General features: G+C 37.3%; 1 protein-coding gene across 12 annotated transcripts in view; it reads left to right on the plus strand.

The window, feature by feature from the left end:
* ANKHD1 (ankyrin repeat and KH domain containing 1) overlaps positions 1–15,158 on the plus strand; it is a 133,522-nt gene that overhangs the window by 53,646 nt on the left and 64,718 nt on the right. For all 12 annotated transcript variants that reach the window (XM_075541656.1, XM_075541659.1, XM_075541655.1 and 9 more), the window contains exons 8-10: positions 6,112–6,349; positions 6,609–6,800; positions 10,559–10,668. In XM_075541656.1, the coding sequence (XP_075397771.1) occupies positions 6,112–6,349; positions 6,609–6,800; positions 10,559–10,668 (540 nt within the window). The remainder of the gene's footprint in view (positions 1–6,111; positions 6,350–6,608; positions 6,801–10,558; positions 10,669–15,158) is intronic.

A 15,158-nucleotide genomic window follows, 5' to 3' on the forward strand; every position in this document is an offset into this window, starting at 1 on the left:
TTTTTCAGTAGGTTTTCATTTTTATGTAGTATTCCTTGACTATTTACTTACTTTTAGTGGACATTTGCATTAGTTGGTTGACTTACATTTTCAGTAGTTGGTTGACTATTACAAATAGAGCTTCGAGGAATATTACTGCATATGTCTTTTGGTTGTAAAAGTGATCATTTCTGTTGGGTAAGTATCTACGAATAGAATGCTGGTTGAGAAGGTTTTTGACTGAGTTAATCTGAGTCTTTGTTATAGGCTTATTCTATTTTCTATTTCTTCTTGAGCCAGTTTTGATAGTTCAGGTTTTTCTAGAAATTTTCCATTTCTTCTAGGTTATCTAAATTGTTGGCAGGCAATGGCCCATACTATTCCCCTATAAATCTTTCTATTAATGTCCCTTTATTATTCCTGATGTTAGTAATTTTGAGTCTTCTCTCCTTTTTTGGCCAGTCTAGGTAAACGTTTGTCCATTTTGCTGACCTTTTGGAAAAGTCAACCTTTAACAAAAGGTTAATTTTCTGTTTTTCTTTACTCTTTGTATTTCTGCTATATATTACTAGTTTCTTCTTTTTGCTTGTCTTGGGTTTGCTTTGTTCTAAATCTCTAGGTTCTTGAGATGGAAGCTTAGTTTATTGATTTTAGCCTTTCGTCTTTTCTAATTGTGCGATAATTTTCCCTCCCAAGCACTGCTCTAGCTGTGTACTACAAATTGTTGTATTTTTATTTGGTTCAGTGTTTTTAATTTCACCAGAGAGTTTTTTGATATATAAATTATTTATTAATAAGTTTTTATTGTGAATTAGGTAGAGGGTTCACATTTTATATCATCTGCTTTGTAGTTCAGTAATTTAACCTACTTGTCAAATCTCCCAATAGCTTACCCTCCCTCCCTGGTGGATTGCTTTTTTCCCCTTCACCCAATTTAACCCCTGCCAACTCTTAACTATTGGTTTATCTTTTCTCTCTTGCCTCCCGCCCCCCCTGCGCTTGAGAACTTTGAAAGTCTGTTTCCTTTAGTATGAAAACCTTTTCTCTCCTTTTCTTTATAACTATGGTCTTAAGCAATATTTGTCCTTTTGTGATTGACTAATTTCGCTCAATGTAATATTCTTATAGCCAATACATTCTTTGAGATGTTTCCTGGTTTTATCACTGTTTTTTAGCTACCAAAATTTCTTTGTCCATTCTTCTACTGATGGGCATTAGGTTATTTCCATCTTCTTATTATTGGACATACGGGTTTTTAATATGTATTGCTTGGTTTTTAAATGTTTAGAGATTTTCCCATTATATTTCTGCTGCTGATTACTAATTGGATTTCAAGGTAGTCAGAGAACATATTATATCTCTTTAAAAAATTTTGTTGATAATATGACCAGGATGTGCTTGATCTTGAATGATATTCCATGGGCACTTGAAAAAAATTTATCTTCTGCTGTTGTTCAGTGAGGCATTTAATAAATATCTATTAGATCCTACTGATAGATGATTTTACTTATTTTATATTCTTTCTAATTTTCTGTCTAGTAGTTGTTGAGTGAAGGGTGTTGGAAATCTCCAAATTTAGTTGTAGATATGTTTGTCCTTCATGTTCCATCAGATTTTTCTTGACATATTTTATACCTCTGTTTAATGCATATATATATTTTTAGAATTGTTACGTTTCATTGGCATATTGACCCTTTTATTATAAAGCCTTGCCCTATTTCTAGTAAGTTTTGCTCTAAGGTCTTCTTGCTCAGATATTAACATAGGTGCATCTGCTTTCCTTTGGTTAATTTTATATCTTTTAATGTCTTTTCACTTTCCACCTGTCTACAATATATTTGGTTTTTTTGTTTTACACAGAATGTATTTGTCTACCAAATGTTTTGTAATCTTTACCAATCTCTGCATTTTAATTGATTTGTTTAGAGATTTACACATAATGGTATTTTTCAGTTCTGATTCTATGTTGGCATTGATTTTTCATTACTTTTTTGTTTTTAAAACTTACTATTTTGAAATCCTTTTCTGATGTTTGACTTATGGGTTTGCTATATTTGATTATTTTTAATCTTCTGATCACTTTTTCTTCAGATTGTCTAGTAATTTTAAAAATCATAAGTCCTATATTTCAGATAATACATAATAGAGGTTCTTTATTGTGGAGTTATCATCTTAAGAATATTCAGTTTTGTTTTGGCAGGCAGTGAAATTGCCAATGAATCTCTTTGATCTTGTTGGAACTTGACTGTGGCTTTGCCCTTACTACTTGGGTGTGGTTCTTACTTTGGGCATAATATGCCTTCTACCATCCCATGTGCAAGTGTGGGGGATTCACCAAAGTATCTCCACTCTGGCTGAGCATGATTTCCCAAGGCTTAGCTCAGAGTTGCCCAAATACTTGAGGAGAATTTTTCTAAAACCTTTTCATTGTGAATTGGGTGAAAGTTTACAGATTTTATTCTCCATTCAACAATTCATGCACATTTTATTTAATGCCATCAATTGCAATGTGCACAATGTAATAGCATTTATCCTGCTTCCTGCTTGTAATTCCTGTTTCCATTCCACCTCCTTTTCTAACCCTTCTGAACTTTGTCTTTGGGTAGACACTGCCCTTTTGATCTCAAATGGTTACCTATTCAAAGGTGTGCTTAGCTCCCTAGTCTATAGGCCTATTGTTTGCCTGAAAAGGAACCATGGAGGTGATTTCATTTCCAGACCTGAAGAGTGACTAAGGGTCATAGCCTCAGGGTTTTACCAGCCCCTATCCAACCAGTGAGCCTGATCTTTTTTATGACTGAGTTTTGTGATTCCTTTTGAAGCAGTTGGTAGTGGTAACCAGGCACCATTTTGTTTTTCTGGTCTCAGGGTCATTAAGATGTTCACATGATTCATTAAGTCATTTGGACCAATAGTTGCCTTAGGTGCCTGCTCATGAGATTTTAAGACCTCAGTCACTACTCACCAAAGTTCAATGTAGAAACTGTCCTTGGCATTCTGCACTCCCCTCTTCCCCAAAACCATGCTCTAAGCCCCAAGGCCTAGTGACTCCTTCTCTCAATGTGTTTCGGTATGTCTACAAAGTTTTCATAGCTTTGTCCCCAGTTTACTTCATCATATTCATAAAAGCACAAGTAGAAATATCCTCTGTCAAATCTGTATATACTCATGGGTCTAGGCTCACTCTCCCTCCCACATCCATTCCGCATATATGTCTGTCACTATATCAGCTTACAAGTAACCATGACTGCCCGGTTATGTGTGTAATAATTTTTACCTCTGCTTCTTTAATTTTTGCTTTTCTTCCAGTTATCTTCTACCCAAAATAGGATGACTCAGGGGGAGAAAAATGAGAATATATTGGTGTTAGAGCTTTAAAATTGAATTATTCATTATTCTTTATTCTTTTTTTTTAAACAATTTATTGGGGCTCATACAATTCTTATCACAGTTCATACATATACATACATCAATTGTATAAAGCACATCTGTACAGTCTTTGCCCTAATCATTTTTTTCTCCTCTTTTCTTTTTTTACATTTTATTAGGGACTCATACAACTCTTATCACCATCCATACATATACATACATCAATTGTATAAAGTACATCCATACATTCCCTGCCCCAATCATTCTGAAGGCATTTGCTCTCCACTTAAGCCCCTTGCATCAGGTCCTCTTTTTTTTTTTCCCCTCCCTCCCCTTTCCCCCCTCCCTCATGTGCCCTTGGTAATTTATACATCGTTATTTTGTCATATCTTGCCCTATCCGGAGTCTCCCTTCCCCCCTTCTCTGCTGTCCCTCTCCCAGGGAAGAGGTCACATGTGGATCCTTGTAATCAGTTCCCCCTTTCCAACCCACTCACCCTCCACTCTCCCAGCATCGCCCCTCACACCCTTGGTCCTGAAGGTATCATCCACCCTGGATTCCCTGTACCTCTAGCCCTCATCTGTACCAGTGTACAGCCTCTGTCCTATCCAGCCCTGCAAGGTAGATTTCGGATCATGGTAGTTGGGGGGAGGAAGCATCCAGGATCTGGGGGAAAGCTGTGTTCTTCATCGATACTACCTCGCACCCTAATTAACCCATCTCCTCTCCTAAACCCCTCTAAGAGGGGATCTCCATTGGCCGACACTTGGGCCTTGGGTCTCCACTCTGCACTTCCCACTTCATTTAATATGGTATGTATATACTTATATACATATACATATACACATACATACACACACTTATATCTTTTTTTTTTTGCATGATGCCTTATACCTGGTCCCTTGGCACCTCGTGATCGCACTGGCCGGTGTGCTTCTTCCATGTGGGCTTATTTGCTTCTGAGCTAGATGGCCGCTTGTTCACCTTCAAGCCTTTAAGACCCCAGACACTATCTCTTTTGATAGCCGGGCACCATCAGCTTTCTTCACCACATCTGCTTATGTACCCATTTGTCTTCAGCGATCCTATCATGGAGGTGTGCAGTCAATGATATGATTTTTTGTTCTTTGATGCCTGGTAACTGATCCCTTTGGGACCACTCGATCACACAAGCTGGTGTGTTCTTCCATGTGGACTTTGTTGCTTCTGAGCTAGATGGCCGCTTGTTTATCTTCAAGCCTTTAAGACCCCAGTCACTATCTCTTTTGATAGCCGGGCACCATCAGCTTTCTTCACCACATTTACTTGTTCACCCACTTTGGCTCCAGGCGTTGTGTCGGGAGAGTGAGCATCATAGAGTTCCAATTTAATAAAAGAAGGTATTCATGCGTAGAGGGAGTGTATGAGTAGAGGCCCAAGGTCCTTCCGCCACCTTAATACTTGACCTATAAATATAGTATTCTTTATTCTTGTGATAAAAGTATTATTATTAACATTACAAAGTACCTAACACAATTCCTCTATTAAGATAGATACTAAAGATTTGTTAACAGAAAATGTAAAGAATCAACCGAAATGAATTCAAGTAAAAAGTTATAGGGAACCTGAAGGAGCTAGACACAATAGCAGTGTCTTGATCATTAGACATCTATAAATCTTTATTGTCTCTTCAAATAAATATGTGGTTAAAACACCAAATATTTGCTATATAATTTGATTAAAATATTATCTTTATATTATTTGAAGTATTAGTAAAACTAGTCATTTCTTTTTGGCACTATGTCAAAGCTGGGCTAATCATTTAGTTAAGTATAATGAATCTCTTAATGGATGCCAAAACCTAACGTTTCATTGAGATTTCTTATATTTAAGAAATACCAACCTTATATTTAAGAAACTCTTATTTTGTATTCAGTCTTTAATTTTCATTAGCAATATTTTGGCCATTTTTGAAATATAGAACAACATAGCATTTGACCTTAGATGCCACAGCAAGAGTTAAGGCTTAGTGTTGGACGGACAAGCATTTGAAACTGAAAAGGAGGAAATTTATGATGACAGATGGATAGAAAGGGTGCCTTCTATAAGAATGTCTTACGGTTTATTGCCTTACTCCCTATGCAGATAGACTCATAATAATTTTTTTTACAATGAGCAATATCTTAGTTTTTATCTTTGTAAAATTATTTGCCTCCTTGAAACAGGCTGTTGCACTGAGACAAAAATATATGATAGTATCAATCCACAGGGATTTATTTTATTTTAGTGACATAATCCCAAGTGGTAATGACTTCACAGAATTTGTTGTTATTTTTTTGTCAGCCTTTTGTTTCTAAAATAGAAATAATGCCATTTATGCCCTTAAACATGGTACCTAAGTTTGAGAGTATGGCTATATTTGGCAGGCATATAAGTAGTAATTATTTTGAGATACTGTTGACTATAGGTTTAAACATTTGTTGACCTTCAAATAATAGGAACAATAAACGTTATTTGGAATCATAAGTGTATGCCACCATGTTTGATTCTTGGGGACAATTTGGGTTTGCTCAAAAGTAAGGTAAAATTCTTTTATTGAACTTTTGGTAGAGCAAATTTTAAAGTGCTTAGGTGGTGTTAATAATATAAAGACATCTAAACTGAATCATCTTTCTCCTTTTCATTCCTCTTTTCTGACTTAATCTCTTGCTTCTCTATTTAAAAAAAAATCAATACAATGAAAAAAAAATCCCTCCTCCTTGCTTTACTTCTGCAAACCTACAGGATGGCCATGTGGAAGTAGCACGTTTGCTTTTGGATAGTGGTGCTCAAGTGAACATGCCGGCGGATTCATTCGAGTCTCCATTAACGCTAGCTGCCTGTGGCGGACATGTTGAATTGGCAGCTCTACTGATTGAAAGGGGAGCAAATCTTGAAGAAGTTAATGATGAAGGTTATACTCCACTCATGGAAGCTGCTCGGGAAGGGCATGAGGAAATGGTGGCGCTACTCTTAGCACAAGGTACAGCAGTTTTACCTCTTCAAAAATAGGGTGGTGTTGGGGAAGGTATCTTTTGATTGTTTTTTGTTAGTATCAATGAAGTTTATTACTTACCATAGAACTAAAAATATAATATTTCTTGCTTTTCATCGATGATAAAATAATCAGCGCTCTGGGACGAACCATAGAAATAAGACAGGGATATTACCACACTTGAGAACAATACTATGTTAATCAAAACCCTTTGGCAATTAGTTTTATCTGTTTTTGTTTTTCCCAGGAGCAAATATAAATGCACAGACAGAAGAAACGCAGGAAACCGCTCTTACCTTGGCGTGCTGCGGAGGGTTTTCTGAAGTTGCAGACTTCCTGATTAAAGCTGGGGCTGATATAGAGCTGGGCTGCTCCACGCCTCTGATGGAGGCTGCTCAGGAGGGACACCTGGAGTTGGTCAAATATTTGCTGGCTGCCGGTATGTGTCTGTAAGAATGTGTCTTAGAAATAGATGTGTATGTTGCTTTCTTTATTTTATGTTACTTTTGTATTGTTGGGAGAAAATTTACAAAGCAAATTGATTTTCCTTTCAACAATTCATAAACTTTTTTTTAGTGGCTTTGATTGCAGTGCTTACTTAAGAACCGTAATCTTCCCACTTCCTCCTTATCTTTCTTGGTTCCATTCATCTTTCTTGCCTCCTGTATCTTCCTACCTTCTAAACTTTATACCTGAGCAACTGCTGTCTTCATGAGCTTGTGTGAGTGATTGTTCTGAGGAGCGTGTGCCTCCCTGGTGTTATGTTGACCTCATAGGCCTGTGTTTTATTTGGATAAACGTTGCGCCACAGGAATGAGTGCAGTTCCAGGTTTGAAGGTGACAAAGAGCCACAGTCCTTGGGGTTCTGTCAAACCAGTAAGCAGGTCTTTTCAATTTGAGTTTCCTTCCATGTTTCCTCCCAGTGTGCCCTAAGACCGATTGTGACTCATTTCAGAACGTTGAGTAGCGGCAGCTCGGCCCCACCTAGTTCTTCTAGCTCAGGGTCGTGCTCCTTACTCCTCTGGACGAGTTGTTTCCATGCTTGATTCTCTTTAACAATAATTTTTTAATATCTATAAAACTCTAAAGTTAGCTCCTGTTTAACTGCTCTTCTTAGACTCTTAAATCTACAAAACACTACAAAGTTCTTATTGTTTTGTTTGCATAGTGTCCATAAGGCTTGCCATTGACCCCTCTGTTGAATGGTTTCTCACTTCTGTAAGAGATAAGATAGTTCCTTTTTAGTTTCTACAAACCGGAAGAGGTGGAAAACACATTATATTTTAACGTGGTACATTTATTTCTCAATATTATTTAGATCTTTCATAAAACACAGTAACTCTTATAGCCTAGCCATATTTTTCCTTTTCATTATTATTATTATTAAAAAGATTATTAATAGTTTGATCCCTCGAACTATTTAGATTTTAGATTGTTTAGATTTTGAATTCATACTCAAACCAGCTATAAAAGTCAACTCTTCTTTAACTCAAGTACTTTAGCTAATGTCATAAATGTATGTATTATTCTGTTATCGTCCCCAACCCCACCTTACTATTTTTACTCACTCTCCATGTCCTGGTAGAGTGGTGGGTTACTAGTTGGGCTGTAATTTAACCCACCAGTCAGTCGCTCCTTGGGAAAAATAAGTCTGTCTGCTCCTGTAAAGATTTACAGTCATGGAAACCCACAGGGCACTTCTGCCTTCCCCAGCAGGGTCACTAGAGTTAGAACTGACTCGATGGCAGTGAGTCTTGTTTGTTTGGTCCATGTCCCATTTAGGAGCCTTTCTTTACCAATGATTAACTTCCTATATTCTTCTCAGATACCGCTTATAAACTAGAGTGATACCATGTTAAGAGATTTTTAGAGAAAGAATAAATGTTTATTAAGAAATTATTAAATAACATTTTGTTTAGCTCTTACATTATTTCTATTTGCTATCATGTAATAATAAGTATTAAACACATTCTTATAGATAGGGAAGTTAATGTATAATTATGTTATATAACTTCCCTAAGGTAATCAAACTAATGCATGACAGAGCCAGTCTTCAAACTTGTTTTTCTGTTTCATCATCATTGATTCTCATATATAGCTCTCTTTGCTGATTTAAATTTTTTAGTTCCCAGAACTATCACAAAGATTTGAGAATCACTTTTTAATATAATCACTACCTTAAAAATACCCCCCTCCTATATTTGAGTATGATTTACTTACATGAGGTTCTTATAACATTTAAAGAAAATCTAACAGGTATTTTAATACTGTTGCCTATAGAATTAAAAAAAACCCCAACTCTTTGTTATGGTATTTTTCAGGCTTAGAGAAAATAATGTAATGAGCCCAAAGAATCCATCAAATTTGTTACATAGCTTTTTGATTGTTGTTAGGTGCCATCTAATGGGTTCCAACCCATAACAACCTTTTGCACAACAAAACTAAACAGCCTGGTCCTGTGCTAACCTGACAGTTGCTCATAATCTTTGAGTCCATTGTTGCAGCCACTCTGTCAATCCATCTTGTTGAGAGCCTTCCTCTTTTCCACTGACTCTCTACCAGTCATGATGTCCTCCAGGGACTGGTCTCTCTTGACGACATGTCCAAAGTATGTGAGACAAAGTCTTCCCATTCTTGCTTCTAAAGAGCATTCTGGCTGTACTTTTTCCAAGACAGATTTGTTTGTTCCTTTGGCAGTCCATGATACATTCAGCGTTCTCTGCCAGTATCTTAATTCAAATATATCAATTCTTCTTTGGTCTTTCCTGTTCAATGTCCAACTCATATGTCTTGCTTTATATATAACTTCTCCCCATTCTCTATTTTTAGAAAATATTTTTACTTCCAATAACTAAATGTTCTTACATTTTAATTTTAACATGTTAAATTTGAAAAGAAATTATTCTAAAAGCTAATTTAGAAAATTTTAAATTGCTGTGAGATATTTTAGTACCTTTAGAAGGTAAAGCTTAGGATAATTATTTCTTAATTTATCCTAGAAGATTTTTGTATTTCCTGATGGTTTTATAAATGTGAATGTGTATGCTTAGTAACTTCAATTCTTTTTTTTACAAGACCCCTTTATAGTTGGTAAATTATATATTAAATATGTCCGATTGCTTCTCCTCTGCCCTCAGTTTTGGTATTACTATTAGCCATTGGTAAGCATTGCTTAGAGCCATTAATTCGTTAGAAGTTATAAACGGGTAATATTTTAAATTTTGTTAAACCTTTTTTATCTAAAACATGTCTCTGAAACGTCTTCCTCTCAACAACTATTTGATTACCAGTACAGGTCATATAGGAATGATAAAATAGGCATTTGATTTTTTTCCCCCTTCTAGTTACTAGTTCCAAAACAATGAGATGGTCCCTTCATATCTCTCACAGGTGACCATTGGTGTATTTTCATTTTTCACTTGAACATCATTTTGTACATTTACATTTAGACACACGTGAGGTGTTTACGCCATCATAGTTATCATTCTCTTTTGATGGAGAAATTGTCAAAAGAGGAGATAGTGTGACTATCTTTGTTCAAGACGGTTAGCTCTTAAATTCTTGTGATATGCCCTCAGTGCACCTCTGATAATTGCCTTGGTACATGATACAGCAAGGTGTTTCAGGTTAACCTTATAGTTCATGTGTCAGTCTTGAATCAACCCTAATTTCCCCCAGAAACCTAAATTCTATTAAGCAGCAAACAGTATTTGGAGATAATAACCTATCATCATTTCTAAGCCTTCAGAAATATGTTATTTTTCATAGAATTGTATGCATTGAATTCTAAATCATAGTGATCTGTGTTTTCTTCTAAGCATGTTAAAAATTTCCATCTCATCAAGTACTTATTTTATTTATATCACAATATACAGGATACAAACCAATAAATACTACCACAAACATAATTTCTCTCCACTGTTTAATATTTTGTATTTTGCACACTCTTTTTCCTGTAAGTATAACTTACTAGAGATATACAGACAATTTGCTTTGTTTTAAAATCTTTTGGCATAGTTTTTTTCTCTGGGGCTAAAAGTATTTTTATAAATAATATTAAAATAAAAACTAGAATACTTAAAGAACATTCTAATATTTTCATACTATGACCTCATCAGTTTTATCAGATTACAGTTGGACTGACTATAGCTGATATAATTTGACAGAATATGTGATTTTGGTGTGTGTGTTTGCTAGGTGCCAACGTTCATGCTACTACAGCAACAGGCGACACAGCCCTGACCTATGCTTGTGAAAATGGACACACGGACGTTGCAGATGTTTTACTTCAAGCAGGGGCAGATCTAGTAAGATAGTTTTTATTTGAAATATTTCTGTGTAAATGTTAATACTGATTTATACTCATATTTATTTTGGGTTTTGATTAGATGTAAGTACTATATTTTAGTAATGGTTTTATCTTGATTTTAGTAATGGGTTTTAGTAGTGGTTATGTAAAATCATATTAAATTCCACATTTTAATTATATATATTTATATATAATTATAATTCAGAGCCTCCCCAAATATAAAAGGACCAAACCAGTTGCCATTGAATTGATTCTAACTAAAACAAACTCTGACAGTAAACTCTTGAGTCAATCAATACCCCCAGAGTAGGATTGCCCCTGTGACTTTCTGAGGCTGTAAATCTTAAGGGAGCCAAACAGCCTTGTCTTTCTCTCAAGGAGCAGCTGATGGGTTAAACTGCGGACTTTGCAGTTAGCAGCCCAGTGCATTAACCCACCAAGACCCAAGGGAATCCCAAATAAAGGAGGGTTCCATTTAGGCTAAGTTGAGAAAGCGTGGGGACTGTGCTTCCCAAATGAGGAAAGACTCCTGTGACTAGGAGAAGTTGGCATAAGTGGGAAGTCAGGATATCTGTCCCGTCCTGCGGGACATCAACAACGTGAATACCTGAAAGAGGGACTGGGAATGAAGATGGGCAAGGGCGTGGAGAGATGGAGGCAAGACAGGAATCTGATCAAGCCTCGTTTATTGAGCTGAGAGCAGAGGTTTAAATAGCCAGAGAAGGGCTGACACCATTACATCACATGTAAAATAAGGTACAGCTGAGGCAGCCAATAGTCGTGCATCTCTCAAATAAGGAGGAAATGGCGGGCAACTGATCAAACAGGTACGTATGCTAATGAAGCATATCTGGCGCCTGGGGGGAGATGCCACCAGTCATGTATTGACCAATGAGCATAGCAGCTGCTAGTGAAAGAGCACCAATCCTAGCAAGGGTCAAGGCAGCCACCCTCTGGTGGGAAATGAAACAAAGGCAGTAAAATCACAGGGCAGTTTGTATGGCAGGAAACTGAGAGTAAATTAATAAAGGTCGTACTTGGCTTAAATCCAGGGTGGGGGACCCACAGTTCCCTACAGATATCATCTCAGAGATGTGTTAACTCCTGAAGTCCAGGAAGAGGAGCTCCGGGACCAGGGCAAAGCACTTGGTGCTGTCCCAGTGTGCAGGGTTGGTTGGTGTGGAGGTGCATAGGAAAAGACTCCCAAGTGAAGGAGCGAATGGTTCCTTTCAGGAACTCAAACTAATGCCCTCAAGGCTAGCGAGCATTTCTGTATTGGAGTAGAGCTGTGTCACACAGGGCTTTTCGTTTATTACACAAACCACACATTCACAAGATAGGACAGGCTGTTAAATCACTTTGAGTGATTTGTTTCTCAAAGCTTTTGAAATTTTGACTTAAGTGCTTCTTTGATTACCTACATAGTTTAAAACAAAGGTAGTATTATTAATCATCCTACCAATATTTTTTCAATAATTTACCTTTTTCTGATATTTTAGTATTTTCTACAAGCAGATGATAGGTTCGTGCAATTACAAATACTATTCCACTTAAAATTCTGTGCTTCTTGCTGAAATTTTGTTAGCTTATTTTTGTTTTACATGTGCTATAAACTATAAACTGCTTTACACAGTTTCCCATGGAGGTTCCATATTTAGTTCTTAAAAATCCATATGAGACATGCACAGCAATAAATGTTGCAAGTCAGCTTATTAGTTTCAAGCATTAGGGGAAAAAAACTGCCCTTAAACCATTTCCAATACTAAACATTTCCAAATAGGTACAAGAGAACATTTTTAGAAAATAATTATTAATAATTGCATGCACCGGTGTATTCCAAAGAAAACATGTTTAAATGTGTCTCTGTGATCAGTGGATGGCTGCAGACAAATTCTCTTCTAACACATTTGTCTTGGTTTTATGTGGCTGCCTTCCAAATAATCCAGTCAAAACAGTGGTTGCTGAGAAGATATCTGGGCCAGTTAAATTCAAAGCAGAGAAGTCATGTCAGAAGGTTAGAGGGACTATATGGGGCTTTCTCAAGGGCTACTCTTGATGGATTTTCTTCAAGGACATTGAATGATCATGGGTCTATTAGGAAGAAGATTCAAGAAAATGGAAAATTGCATTGGTGAGAAAAAGATCAGGAAAGCTACACCAAGGAATTTTTTTTTCTTATCAAGACTGAAAGTAGTAGGTAGCAAGACTGTCCTATGAGAACCTCATTGGGAAACGTTACCTTATCTATTCTACATCCCTGATCTTACCCCTTCAGACTTCTTTTTGTTACCCAAACACAAACATTGGAAAGGAATCCAACTTAAAAAAAAAAAGGAACACGACTTTAGTTCTTTGAGGATGCTAAAACTATTATTTTGATGTGATAAATTTAGCAACATAATTTTTTTTATTGGGGCCTCATACAACTCTTATCACAGTCCATACATACATCAGTTCTGTAAAGCACATTCATTGCCCTCCTCGTTCTCAAACAAAACTCTTAATGGGGGATTAGAAGGATAGGAGCACTGCCTTCAGAAGTCTGTAGGCCTAAGGAGGGTACATCGAGAAACAGCTGCCTCACAGTGTGATGGTTTTGTTTAATAAAGACTTCTATACTTTTTGACTTAACCTAGTATATATAAAATTATTCAGTCACTCATTTTTTCTCTTCAAATGTTAAAAACGTTCTGTTTTATCTTCTGGTACTGAATATTGATTGCTAAAGCTAGCTCGAATATTCCCCATTGATTTTTCTGTCTCGATTAACTTAGGGGTTTTTCATCGTACTTAATATATCAGTGGGGTTTTTTTTTGTGTTGTTTTTTTCCAATCATTTTATTGGGAGCTCATACAACTCTTAGCACAATCCATACATACATCAGTTGTATAAAGCACATTTGTACATTCATTGCCCTCATCATTCTCAAAACATTTGCTTAAGCCCCTGGCATCAGCTCCTCATTTTTTCCCCTCCCTCCCCACACATCCCTCCCTCATGAACCCTTGATAATTTATAAATTATTATTTTGTCATATCTTACACTGTCCGATGTCACCCTTCACCCACTTTTCTGTTGTCCATTCCCCCAGGGAGGAGGTTATATGTAGATCCTTGTCATCGGTTCCCCCTTTCCACCCTACCCTCCTGGTATCACCACTCTCACCACTAGTCCTGAGGGGATCATCCGCCCTGGATTCCCTGTGCTTCCAGTTCCTATCTGTACCAGTGCACATCCTCTGGTCTAGCCAGATTTTTAAGGTAGAATTGGGATCATGATAGTGTGTGTGTGTTTGGGGGTGGGGTGAGGAAAGTTGTATGTTTCATCGTTGCTAAACTGCACCCTGACGGGCTCATCTCCTCCCTGAGACCCTTCCGTAAGGGGATGTCCAATTGCCCACAGATGGGCTTTGTGTCTCTACCCTACACACCCCCTCATTCACAATGATATGATTTTTTTGTTCTGATGATACGTGATACCTGTTCCCTTTGACACCTCATAATAACACAGGCTGGTGTGCTTCTTCCATGTGGGCTTTGTTGCTTCTGAGCTAGATGCTAAGACCCCAGTCGCTATTTCTTTTGATAGCTGGGCACCAAAATCTGTGGTTTTTATCAGGATGTGTTATAGGTGATTTTTCTTTTATCAGTTTTCTTGGAAAACCACAAATGCTTTATAGCTGCATTTTTTTAATTAAAGGAAAGTTTCTTTGAGCATTTTTTATATTCTATTAGAATCTTCTTTTGGAACACTTATTTATGTTTTGGTTCTCCCATCTCTGTTTTATCTGTACATCTAATTTCCTTAGCATTGTTCTTTCTTTCTTTTTTAAATTTTTTTTCTAGTTAGTTCAAGGATCGTTTGTTGGCCCTCAGGAGTATTTTCCAGTCCAGTCTCTTGGGGCACCACACCCTGGCCCCAAAGTCCCCTTTCAGCATTCCCTGGGGACCTTGCCACTCCATTCCCTTGCTGTTCCGCAGCACTCCCCCAGTGCTTTGCCTCGGTGTGGTGGGATCAGGTCAGGTGCTTTTCCCACACTGTGTCTCCGGTGCTGTCCCCTGTATCGCCCTTAGTCACTGAGGGGCATCATGTCTCATAGTGGGGCCAGCCATGTTGTTCTCTCTGTGGACTGGCTGCTCTACTCAGGAACATCATCCTCACGGCCTGGTGGGCCAGGCTGTGCTCCACTGTCTCCTCCTGCCCCTTCATCTGTTCCCGTGTGCTCTGATCAGATATGTCCATCTCCCGGAGCTGCAGAGTCACTGTCGTCCTTTGAAACAAATTCTTCTCAGGGGAGCATTGTTTATTTCTTAAGCCTGTCCTCCAGGTCACTGTTTCTTCTCTTTACTTGTTACTGCTTCTAATGTGCTGGTCATAATTTCATTATTATTTTGTGTTCTTCTCTCCCAACTCATAGGTATATTTCTTTTTAATATCACTTTGCTCAGCTCTTTTCTTAAAGAATTCATGTTCTCTAACTGTATATA

The sequence above is a fragment of the Tenrec ecaudatus genome, chromosome 2, assembly GCF_050624435.1.
Source record: "Tenrec ecaudatus isolate mTenEca1 chromosome 2, mTenEca1.hap1, whole genome shotgun sequence".
NCBI lineage: Eukaryota > Metazoa > Chordata > Mammalia > Afrosoricida > Tenrecidae > Tenrec > Tenrec ecaudatus.